The sequence below is a fragment of the Pieris brassicae genome, chromosome 8, assembly GCF_905147105.1.
Source record: "Pieris brassicae chromosome 8, ilPieBrab1.1, whole genome shotgun sequence".
In the NCBI taxonomy this organism is placed as follows: Eukaryota; Metazoa; Arthropoda; class Insecta; order Lepidoptera; family Pieridae; genus Pieris; species Pieris brassicae.
In genome coordinates this window covers 11,967,721-11,980,134 of record NC_059672.1, presented here as the reverse complement: position 1 = coordinate 11,980,134, position 12,414 = coordinate 11,967,721, and the positions used below count along the sequence as shown (strand labels likewise).

At 32.4% G+C, this 12,414-nt stretch overlaps 1 protein-coding gene across 6 annotated transcripts in view; it reads right to left on the bottom strand.

Annotated features, from left to right (window-relative positions):
* The window catches only part of LOC123713262 (transcription factor HNF-4 homolog), a 38,864-nt gene that overhangs the window by 7,536 nt on the left and 18,914 nt on the right, over positions 1–12,414 (bottom strand). For 2 of the 6 annotated variants that reach the window (XM_045666853.1, XM_045666854.1), the window contains exons 2-5: positions 6,612–6,795; positions 5,590–5,684; positions 2,433–2,560; positions 341–487 (exon numbers count right to left, since the gene is read on the bottom strand). In XM_045666853.1, coding sequence (XP_045522809.1) covers positions 341–487; positions 2,433–2,560; positions 5,590–5,684; positions 6,612–6,795 — 554 coding nt within the window. Of the gene's footprint in view, positions 1–340; positions 488–2,432; positions 2,561–5,589; positions 5,685–6,611; positions 6,796–7,523; positions 7,545–7,888; positions 8,291–12,414 lie in introns of those variants that run through there. The other 4 variants (XM_045666850.1, XM_045666852.1, XM_045666855.1 and 1 more) reach the window with 4 other exon arrangements.

The following is a 12,414-nucleotide window of genomic DNA, read 5'->3' as shown; positions in this document are numbered from 1 at the left end:
ACAATTGGAGCTGTGGTTGTCTATGTAATGTATGACGAACTTCGAGGAAGATTTTTTTATTCCCTACATATCTTATATTACATAAGCTTGTATTGTTAAAAGTAAGTTATAGCTTACTTTTAACAATAAAAATTAACAAAATTCTAACGAATGTGTTTGTGGAATTTGTAAACTTTAAATCAATATATATTATATTGAATTTACGAGTTAAAAAGAAAACGCTCTATGTTCTTTGAAGTATGCCAAACGCGGCAATAAAAAAAATATAAATTCGATTTCTAGCCTTTTATTGGAACGGAAACTTATGTTAACTAAACCCATTTAAATTCCATATACTGACCTGGTCATCGATATGTAACTCTGTAAAGGCGGGAATATATTTAGCCCATTCAACCAGAATCAAAAGTTGTTGTTTGATTGAATCACACACATCGTTAATCTTCGCCAAGTTGCGGTTACTGATCTCTGCATCTGTTGTATTATGTGTCTGGAAGAAAAAAATATCTTAAATTTCGTGATGTACTTTAATACATTTGGACAATAAAAGGGAGGCTAAAAATGTACTTTACCATCGCTATTAAGTTAGAATTTAAATTATTCGACAAATCTCTACTCTGGCCACAAGGCAAATAATAAAAAAGCAAATGTGAAACATAGAACAGTAATATGCCATCCGTCGCAAATCTCGACATTATAAGTAAGATATGCTAATAGTGATCACACATCAAAATATGAGCAAAATTTACATTACATAACATTTATTTCCAACAAAACACACACAGAGAAACACATAAAATAACAATAATCAAAAAGAAAAATATAAAAAAAATAATAATAGATATAAAACTTTTTTTAAAGAAAAAGGTTTAATTGTGTAATGCGTGTGTGCTGTGGTTGTAATTGGCCCTGAGGAGCAGAGTTGTTCCACAGCGCTGGTTATTCTGCCAGAGACCACAGCAGCTAATTTCTGCATTTATTTGCAATTTTTATCGATCGATTCTAATATTTAATTACTTATTAATTTCAGATATAATTTATCTTATTTTATTTATAGTTTATTTCATGTTTTGTTCTTTTAATGTTCATACATTTTTAGGTAATGTTTTTTTTTTGGATTTGAATATGTACATATGTAGGATTTGAATTACTCATAAATTGCAATGTAAAATAGTATTTTTTTGGCCCCGTTTATGCTAGGTTTTATCCACACCCTACTGTTTTGTTCTAAATTACTGTTTATTATCTAAAACGGCCGTTCTGTGGACCTTTGAACGAGATAGTGGTATGCAATCTGAGGCACCTTCGTGAACATTTTATCGATAACCGTTTTGCGACACTTAAAAACATTTTATGTCGCAATTACTTCATTAAAATTTTGTTACGGAACGAAATTTGTTAAATCTAATTAAAACTTTTGGTCCAATCTCTTTCTATCCTGTTTCCATTGCATAATGTAAAGACTGAAGAGAGACAGCTAATACTAATTTAATGTTTATGAAAATAATACAGACGATTTTCCTACTCAAACAAACAACAAAATTTCTCAAACTTTTGTTGGTCTAAAGACACAGTGATACGGCCAGAATTAAAGGTCACAAAGATTTAATATATTATTTTTACATTATATTTCAACATATTTTTTTAAAGTAGTAATTATAACTGGCAGTAATTTATATACTGCCAGTATTAGTATGACGCTGTCGATGTTTTCGAAAGGCTATATTACACCAGGGCAACACTGCGGCATTGCGGCGTGGCAACACCTTGCGTCATGTGACAGACTGTCGCAGCTTGTATCCGGGATTCCATTTGACATTTTTCGTGCGTGACAACAGTTTGTAGGTTATGTTTTTCTTTGTATTTGTTTTGGAAAGTGAGAATTATCGATATGAGTGGTATAACGAAAAATATTTAGTCTTAAAAAATAAAAAAAATGTCCTCAAAGTCCTTGGTTGACATTCTGGTAAAGTTTTTAAATAAGGCACCATAGTCTGCCTTAATTTTTGTTCGTAATCTAGACCGTGGGCCATTCTGAAGTAATCTTCTTTTCCACCAACGTTGCTTCTTCCGTTGTTTAGCTGCATGGCTTAGAAGTACTTAATATAACTACTACTAAATTTGCTTGATCAGCCATATGGTGTATCCCCTCGATCAAACAAGTAGGTAGACCAGTAACACTCCATAAACATCACAATGCTTTGGAAAAAATCCAGGCACGATGTTGCCTCGGCGTAAAATAGACTGCCGTATGCCACATATACCGCAAACTCATTCTATTTGTAGCACGCGGCAATGTCGCACGTTGTTCACTCAGCGTAAACGAGCCTGTTTTCCTGTACGAGCGCGTGTAAAGCGCGCACATAGTTTATTCATGCAGACAGATAATTTTTTACTTTTAATCACAGTGAGACAAATTTTTGTAAGGTACATACCTCATCAGTAACTTTTCTGCTAAGCAATTCTGCATTGAGTAGCGAGGTGACAGACAGTCCGTTCGCCTGTGTCGGCTCCTCGTATGACGGCCTTCTGCAGTTGATTCTGTCTCTTTCGTTCTGAACCGCTGAAAAGAGATGTCAATACATTACATATTTGAACAAAACAATATTGTACGTTTCTTAATTCATACAACGACCAGTGACGGTTATTTCCGTTTCCGGCTGGTGGAGTCTCGTGAAATTTGTAAGCTTGAATGGCGGAAAGGCATCTCTCTTAAAATTGCCAGTAATATGTCAGTGACAGGTGACAATATAGATTATCTACGGCTCATAGGAATTACGATAAATGTTCTGGTTACAGATAGGTATCGGGGACCGTTGAATAAATAAATAATTAATATTCATTAGCTTATTAACGTCAGTGTAATTAACACGAGTACAAATAGATTGATAATTTGTAATTAAATCGATAAATATTGATTTAATTTGTTTATAGGTTATATAAATAAATGTGATTTTCCATGAAAAGGATTTCGTCTAACAATGGACAATCAAAATATTCCTAGATTTAATTTCTGATCAATGTACGAAATTAACAAACTATTACATTTTAAAAGCAAAATTTGGCAGTATTATCATGAACTGATAGCATTTTTTTGAGATAAGGATAATTAATATAACGAATATATTATACAAAAAATTAAAAATATTTATTCATACAGGTAACTTATTTTGTATATGAAAATGTATCTCTATCTCTATCTCTATCTATTATAAATAGATGAAATATTTTACCTGTAGAAAGCCACGTGCATTAACACGAAAATTTTAAATATATTGATGTGTTAGTCGGATAAGCAAAGCAAGTCCCCGACGCGTAGATGGTACACAATAAAACTATTTATTTTACAGACAGCCTAAGAGGATTGACCGAAAATCATTCGCGAGTATACGGTTGTGAACTATTCAAGAGAGTGGTTTACAATTTGAATAGCAACTTAAGTTATCCCTGAAAAGAAGAAACGCTTTTATAAATCTAGTATAATATTTGTTAAATTCTATAAAGATTATCTATGAAGAAGACGGTGATTGCCACTTGGTAATACCAAATTCGATTATAAACATGCGTTTAATCTAATCTAAAATGATAAAAAGATTTAATATGATATTATTCTTTGGCGTGTTCATAATATTAAAAAAAACATCGTAAGTGTTACGAATTTGTAACATAATCTTTATTGTATAAATAATTTAGATTATTTTGAATTATGTGAAATGTAACGTAACGATATAAAGGCCTGTCAAAGCGGAGAACGCGAACGAATGGATGAAATTAACAATTTCGAGACATACCCCAAAGACGTCGCTTATCAAATGTATCTCTCGTTATCTGTGACGAAAAGTGGCGTGATTTTTATTTTTATCAATTTTAAGACTTATATAAATAATTTGGTACAGATAAACATTTTATTAACAAGTCGTAGCCATTTTCAGCCAGATTTTTACCCGAAATTACAAAATGTTAAACTCGTACAATAGAATGAGCGCAAAAGTGATGGTATCAAGTCTGTTACTATCTTTCTATTCGATGACCATTCCCTCTACATATATAACATCGAAACCATGGCAACAAATCCGCTCTAACATTAGCTCACGCCTACGCCGTACGAGTGCAACATTGAGATTTTCACTATGAAAACGGACTGTCAAATTCAATCTGACGATCTGTCAAAATACGTTTACAAATTACATACATTTAATTAATTTGTCCACAGCACACCTATGTTATATTACGCCATAATATACCTACAATTATTTAACAAAGACTTCAGATAACGATTAATATGGATATATAGCGATAGTCATAATTTCATTATTATTAATCATTGTTAACAAAGTAAAAATATGTTTTTAAATGACTCACATTATATAAAGTATATATCTTTAATTTTGTGTTATCAATAGATATATTCCAAATATGTGTAAGTGTATGAAGATATCTAGACCAACTTAAAACGCCTTAAACAAGAAAGAAAATACAATTTTACAAAATTTTGCAAAATAATTTTTGCCATCAATTAAAGAGGACTCAACCAAATGGAAATCAAATGAATACAGTTATAAGACCATTCTAATATTGCAAATCGTTTATAAGAAGGTCGTTATTATTTATATTTTTCATGCATTCTTACATTGGTTATGAAAGTATATAGTTCACAGCAAATTTGACAGGTACAAAGAATAAAATTATATCGCATGAATTTAAATATAGTGATTTGAAATGACGCGACACTGATTCTACTAGACGTTATCGCCTATTTTTATAAAATCCACTACCACTCCGAGTTATGCAATCTAACATTAGTTAAGTAAGTAGTAGTAGTAGTAATTAAAAGCGTAAACAAAATGTAAATAATGATCGCACACTTGAAGCCGATATGAGCCCTTTACCACACTCATAAATTGTAATTTAACATTATCGTTTCCGATATGTCAATAACATAAGTGTCGCTTAGATTTACGAACTCATCAATAAGTTAAGTTAGTTTTTTCCAGCGTCGCAACCCCACTACCCTTAATGTTATCTTAGTTATAAGCTCATGTTTTAAACAATAAAAGTTCTTACCCAGCTTCAAACATAGTATTTAATATATATCTGAAAGACAAGACTCTCGAACGAAGTTAATCCCCGTGATGATTAAAAAAGCACGATAAAAAGTGTGCATTGTCTTTATTAATCCTTAGTTCTCTACTGGATTATGGGGACGCTTTGAGAATATATTTCAATGTTAAGACACTTATAATAGCGCCATCTCTTGTCGTACCGGATAAAACTTAGTAACTTCGACATTTATTTAGCGTTTCTCGGTAACTTAAAGTGAGAAAATCTTTATTTATTGACATACATTTTACATTGAAAATTTACAATCTTTAGTCGGGAATTACTTAGTTTGTAGTCCTTTAAAACCTTCACAGAATGCATAATTTTTAAATTTAGTTCATCACTTAATATCAGTCTGTCCAACGTACGTGGCTTTCCTAGTAACATATTTTACATATCGTAGTCGGTGACGTACGCATACACTTATAATTTATACGCTGACCCCGAGGTCATACGAATATATTAAAAGAAATTAATGATCAAGACGTTTACCTTCTTTTTTCATTCCGGCTTTGAAGCACTTCCTTAAACGGCAATATCTGCACTGATTCCTCTTGTCCTTGTCCACGACACAGTTTCGGCTAAATCTGTAAAAAATATTGTGTTCAGAATCAACGAATGATAGAACCAAAAGTTTTGCCCACCTCGTTTTTTGTAGTTAATTTGCACCCCCCCCCACTTCTAAGGAGTCACACCCACCCCAGGCCGACTCCTAAGAGGTAAGAGTGACACAACTTTTAATGCAATGTACAGCATAAATTAAAATATTCAAAGAAAACATGACAAAACACGCATTTACGAAAGCAATCTCGTCATCATATGCAAACCCAGTTAAGTGTTAAAATTTTCGATATTTCTGACATTTCGGACCTTGAAGATTATTACTTAATAATTATTACAAAGTGATATCCATAATATTCCTTTTGTTCATTTGTGTTTTCCTTTAGATAACAAAAGCCGCTATAATCATTATTACGATTTATACATTTATTGCAATTTAGGATGGAATATTGTTTGTGTTGAATGACACCCAAGATTTAAAAAAAATTATATAACTGACGTAGAAATATCGTACCAGTTCTAATAATGGATATTGCCGATAACCGATAAACTATTACAAAATGTTACCATTTGTAATCGCAAAGTGCAAAGTATGAAAGTGTGAATTCAGGAATAAATATAAATTAATTAAATGCCAACACTAATGTTAACAATAAGGTGTAAATCCGCCGGAGCTCATTTAACACATATATTGTTACCTCAATATCCACGGATAACGCAACCATGGAACAGCGCGAAGGAAAACCTCAACATTCAAAACACGACATCGCTATAGAGAGTTAGAGAGAAACGATGCAATTACTACAAGTTTATTTGAGACCTTTTATAGCCACTTAAAGGTAGACAATAGCTGTACAATATACACTATGTTTTAGCCACAAATGAGGTTTCTGAAGGAGTTTTATTAGTTCCACCATAACGATGGACATTGAGTCTCAACAAACACAGCTTACCGGCAAGTATATAAATGATTCTTTCTAACGCTTCGTCTGAAGAAGCCCTTGCAGCCGTCGCAGGAGGACGCCCCGTAGTGTTTGCCAGTGGCCCGATCGCCACAGATAGCACAGTGCTGGGAAAGCGATGTACTGCTCGTACCACTCGCCTCACTACTGCTGGTCTCAAGTTGCATGTCACTATCTGTAATACAAAAATCATATGCAATTGATGGATATTGGTCGAGATCATAGGACATAGAAAAACAACAATTACGTAACGATGCCATGACTAACAGAAAACTGTTAAGTTGTAAGTTGGAATAATAGTTTTAATGTTATATACTTAAGAATTGTATTGTAATGTAATAAAGATTATCTAGTAATATATTCCTTATATTATATACTCGAAGATTAAAAATTCAAGGAACAAAACAATTGATTTAGATTTTAAATAAATAATTACGACTTCTTCATGCCCTATTCGGCTGAAACTTTCCGAACTTTATCGAGTAAAACGAATACATAATAAATGATAGAACTTGAATAATTATAAACAAACGCAAATAACTTAAGAGAATATATTTGATAAGTCTACCTTTAATTACATATGTTTTGTACGGGAATCTTGTTTATTACTTTGTATATTTAATTAACTGTTCGTAGCCAATTTTATAGAACTGAATTTTTGAGTTGAATGTATAATAACAGCACATTCGCCAACATTTAATTGTTTATTAATAGTACACACAATAATAATATCTAGATTAAACATAGCGATCTAAGCTAAACGACTACCGTATGTTTTCGGAGTTCAAACTTTTGTTTGATTCAAATATAGTCAATACGAATATTGATCACATATATAATTATATATTTTTATTAATTTTGTTACTACAAACGTAAGGGACTATACTTGTACGTATAATTTACCTGGCCATAGATTTCATAACACATTAATCATAATAATTTGAACTAAAATTGTTATTTCCAAATTTAAAACCGTAAAATAAGACTTCCTCAAATGTCGGAAAATCTTCCGTGTCGTTAGCACAATTAACTGTTGATAGCCTACAAACGGTAATATCTTGTATCTTGTATCTCTTATATTCATTGCTATTTTTCATACGGCTCTGGGTTCGTTATGTATATTTAGTGTATCTCTTTTTATTGTGTCATAATTGAACACTAGTTTCTACACATCAAGCCCTGATAAACGTCGCGATAATATAATCCCAATGATTGATATCGGACTTGCCTTAGCATGCATTCAAGCGGTAATAATAAAAAAATCGAACATGTACTGTAAAACATAGCAGCTTCGACGCGAGGCTGGCTTTCCGGTACACCCCTATACATGTATGTGGAGTAAGGACTCGGAACTTGCTTGTCCCACAACTGAGGCATCATGTACTCCTCATTCACCACGTACCGCGTCGAACACATTTCATATGACGTCGTCATTTCGTAGCCAAGCGCTGGCATTTCTCACTAAACCGTGTCACCACACTCGATCGCTGCCGGCAACTGACTCCGCTCAGACCGCGGCCCGAAGCGATAAGCGTGATTAGTTAACAGGTGATTTAAATTGTTTACATCACTGAATACGAATATTGTCAACACAACCTCGTGGTGATTGCGTGCTCTTAATATCTCCCGTTGGGTTTGTCTGATAATGTTATAGCGACCTCCCGCGCACGCGACTATCTATCGACTAGTATAAATCATCACCTAATAGCCTGAATGAAAGTAAAATTGCTGACTGCGTTACTCGTATGGGTGAATATGTTCGATCAGCAGCGCTGAGTCATAATGTTATCGGTAATGCAGCGGATGTAAAGCCAAACGTACTGGGAACTAGTCACTGCAGCTGATGAAGCTTTATCCATAAAGAGAATGTCATCGGGACCGGATGAGTAATTGATTGTATGTTTTTGTTCCTTTGTCGCCATCGGCACTTATCTAACACATTTGTTTAATATTGTTTACATTAGATTATACCAATACATATTTTACTTTTACAGAAGCACCAAAAGCAATAAAAGTCCAAAGGGAAAAAGGATCTCCAAAGTACTTGGAGGAAATATGTCGTTCTTTAGACAAAATAATGACGCCGTCTCGTGTTTAATATTCTCAGATTCAAGTAAACAGTTTCATTATCAACAAAAGGGTCGCAAAGTCGAGGCAATCTCCCAGCCTGGTCCACTTTACCTAGAGATAGCTGGACTTTAATTTTTATAGCAATTTACAAGTTATATACTGTTTTTTTGAGCGATTACGAAACTTATATTAATTAAAGGTTAAGATTATATTTGGATAAATTAGGTACCTATAATTAAAATTCTCGTTAAAAGCACTGTTCTTCACTAAGGCAAGGTAATCTTCTAGTGACTGCGCAAAGAATTTGTATCTCGCTGATATTGGCAGGAAAGACATTGATTAATTGATAACACAATAGATAAGGGATTAAAACAATAATTAATATTGTTATAATTTTCAAAATACACACTTACATTAACAAATTGCTAGAACTTTTACAAGGGGCGTTAATTAATAGAAATTGTAATCAACAGATAAATCTATATAAGTTTGCTTTTCGTCAATTTAGGCATACTTAATCTTTGTTAATATTATATTATCTTATTTCGTACCTGGTACCGGGTTTCTATAATAAAATTACTTTCAAATGACGCTTTCATTTACAAGATATATACACAACGTATGTAAAAAAAGCTTTTGTGTGATCAGTATCCAAAAGATTAATAAAACTATTTTGGATTAACGTTTGCCTATCCGGGCCACCCATAATTATAATGGGTAAAATCCAGGGTAAATGGTGTGTTGGTAAAAGAAAAAACATGGCTTCATAACGTAGTGGGTAGTTTGACTGCGTAAGAGTTGTTGCATCTGCCACAAGGCACGCTTCACGAGACTGCCAACCCTTGAGGGCTGGCCGTCTCTATTCTATGCGTTATTGAGCAGAGGTATCAAAAGAATTTCGAATTATGACTTGATTTCAAATATACCCCGTTACGTACGAAAGTAACTATCTACATCTGCGTGGTTCCAACACAAGCAGGACAGTGAGAAAATAATTTTCTGATAACCATTTATTAAAAATAGATAAACCTCTGATCAATCATCAAATACAGCAATTGCTATTTTTAATAATAATTATAATTTATTGCAAGAATATGGTACAAAAAGGTACAATACTAAGTTCGCATATTCTGTCACACACAATGGCGCGCAAATATGTCTTTAAAGGAGTTTTACATGTAACATTATTAGTCATATGAATTGGTCAATTCTCATATTATTTGTATCGTACATAATATCATATAAAATGTTATTAAATTTGTATCAACTACAGTGTCTCACGCAAATAATCATTTATTGAATGCTTATTTGCGTTTATGCTTTCCAAAAGAATACACCAATATTTTCTTCTCTTTACATATATCAGAGGCTCTTTCTAGTAGAGACACTACAATTTCGAGTTTAGTTTCCTATGAACATCATAAATAAACAAATTACTTACGAATAAAGATTCATATTGCCAACCCATTCTTCCCTTACACTTATGACCACATCGTATACGTTACGGAATTTTTGAGTGAAGGTTTGTTTTTTTGTTTTGAATTAAATTAATTGATTAATTATTCATTTAATAAACATGAAGGGCTTCCTCTTGTCTCATTTCGACATCTATGTTTATCTTAGTGCCCTTCTAAAGATTTATGTTATACAAAGTATCCGCCTGTCTTCGCCGCAATGATTTGATGACCGTCATTATGTATTTGTCTTTATATTATATATAAAATTCTCGTGTCACAATGTTTGTTCCCATACTCCTCCGAAACGGAACAACCGATTCTTATGATTTTATAAGCATATTCAGTAAGTCTGAGAATCGGCTACTATCTATAATAAAGACCCTAAGTGATGAAGTAGGGGTGACCGCCCTAAATTGATTTTTTTGTAATCCCTATATTTTATTTGTTAATTAAAAAATTATAACTTGAACTCTGGAGTTTTATATAGAAAAATATTCACAGAAAAACCTAAAAAATTTCATTACGGAAAACCGAACAGTTTTTGGGGTAGCATAGCAAAATGTTCCACGTTGGTATGAACTAAATAGATAGGCTAAGTAAAATGACAGTAAGGAGAAACTAAGTTCGCGGGGGCAACTATTATTATATAAAATTCCTTCGAAGTGTTAAATTTCGATAAAATCGTCTATACATTAAATTATATTTGCTAACGGAACAAAATATACGTTATAAGGAAAATCTATCATAGAAAACTACAGGTTACAGTACCTTGTAACGTCTACGGGGGTCGACCCCTTAACACTACGCCTCAAGTTTAAGACACCCATGAAAAAGTAGTTCAGTGTTAAAACAATATTTTAATTAATTTTTAAGCCCCTTATTTAAACCTGTTGAGAGACATAGCTTTATTAATTTTTTTTTTAAATGGAAGTCTTATCTGTGGAAGTCTGAATAAGATGGCCAGACCAAATTGATATTATTTATGTAAGACAATGTGGACATTCGATTATGTGTTAGTTAATTAGGAGTACAATGATACGATAAGTAAGAAAGCGGTTTTATTAAGAGATGTATAAATATAGACTTTTTTTCAGAATAATAATAAGGCGAAAATAACAAGATTAGTTTTACAATATATTCAATCAACAGATATATTGATTCAAATTATATGTACATATGATTTAAATATTTGTTGCGTTTTAATTTCCAAGCCCTTTATAAAACACGGAAACGCATAAGGTTAAAACTACGACAATATTAAAATCAAGGCGACCGACAATCAAAATTGTATTTAATTAACGAGTCGAGAGAAAATTTGAAATAAAATATGAAATGGAATAAATCGCCTAGCGATAAGGCCGCCCGTTGTCTTCTTAATTTATGTTATCTGAATATATATGTAATGCAACGAAGTGTAAATAAAATAAATGTTCAAATTGAGAAAAGCCTTCAGAAACCACCAACAGAGGTTTCATCTTAACTAATTGCTGGGCATCTAATCCTTTACGTGCAACTTGTATGTGATTGAAGACTAAGCCCGTAAAATACCAGAGAAGGCATAGACAAAAATAGTGTCTAAAATCATAAAGAATGGGGATCATTCTCCACATAGGACTTGTATGATTTCGTTTTTCATAATAAATATTACGAAACATTTTGTTACTATGTATTAATCAAATAAATAGTCAATTAAACAGCTGTAATATGATCTTTGAAGTTGCAAATAAATTTGTTGCAACTAGAATACCAATCATGTAATTTTCCATAGTATAGGAAATATATTGTACACAAGGCATTGACCTAGGACCTTATCATGCACAACGATTTATAGATTGCACAATATATTTTCTCGGTATTTTATTTTCACATCCTTTAGTTATTGATTTGAATAAAATCTTCTCTATAGGTTAATAGAGAAGATTTTATTCAAATCACACTTTCTTAAACAAAATTATTAACATACTCGTTGCGAAATTAAAAGTTTTTGTATTTTTTTTTAACTAAACATGTCGGATGTTTGATTTGGTGATATCAGATAACAAATAATTATGGATGCTATTAGCACCTTTAGGGGGCAAATCCAATACTTGATGTTTTCAAAACGTGGCCTGCCAATCAAACATTTAGTTATTGATGACAATTTTTTGTTTTTTCTTTTGTATCAACACCAGAAGAGTCTTTTTCTTTTGCATCACAAACTGCCATACGGTATTTAACCCCTATATAAAACATTAAAACATCTATCTATTTATCGAACAAACCCGATG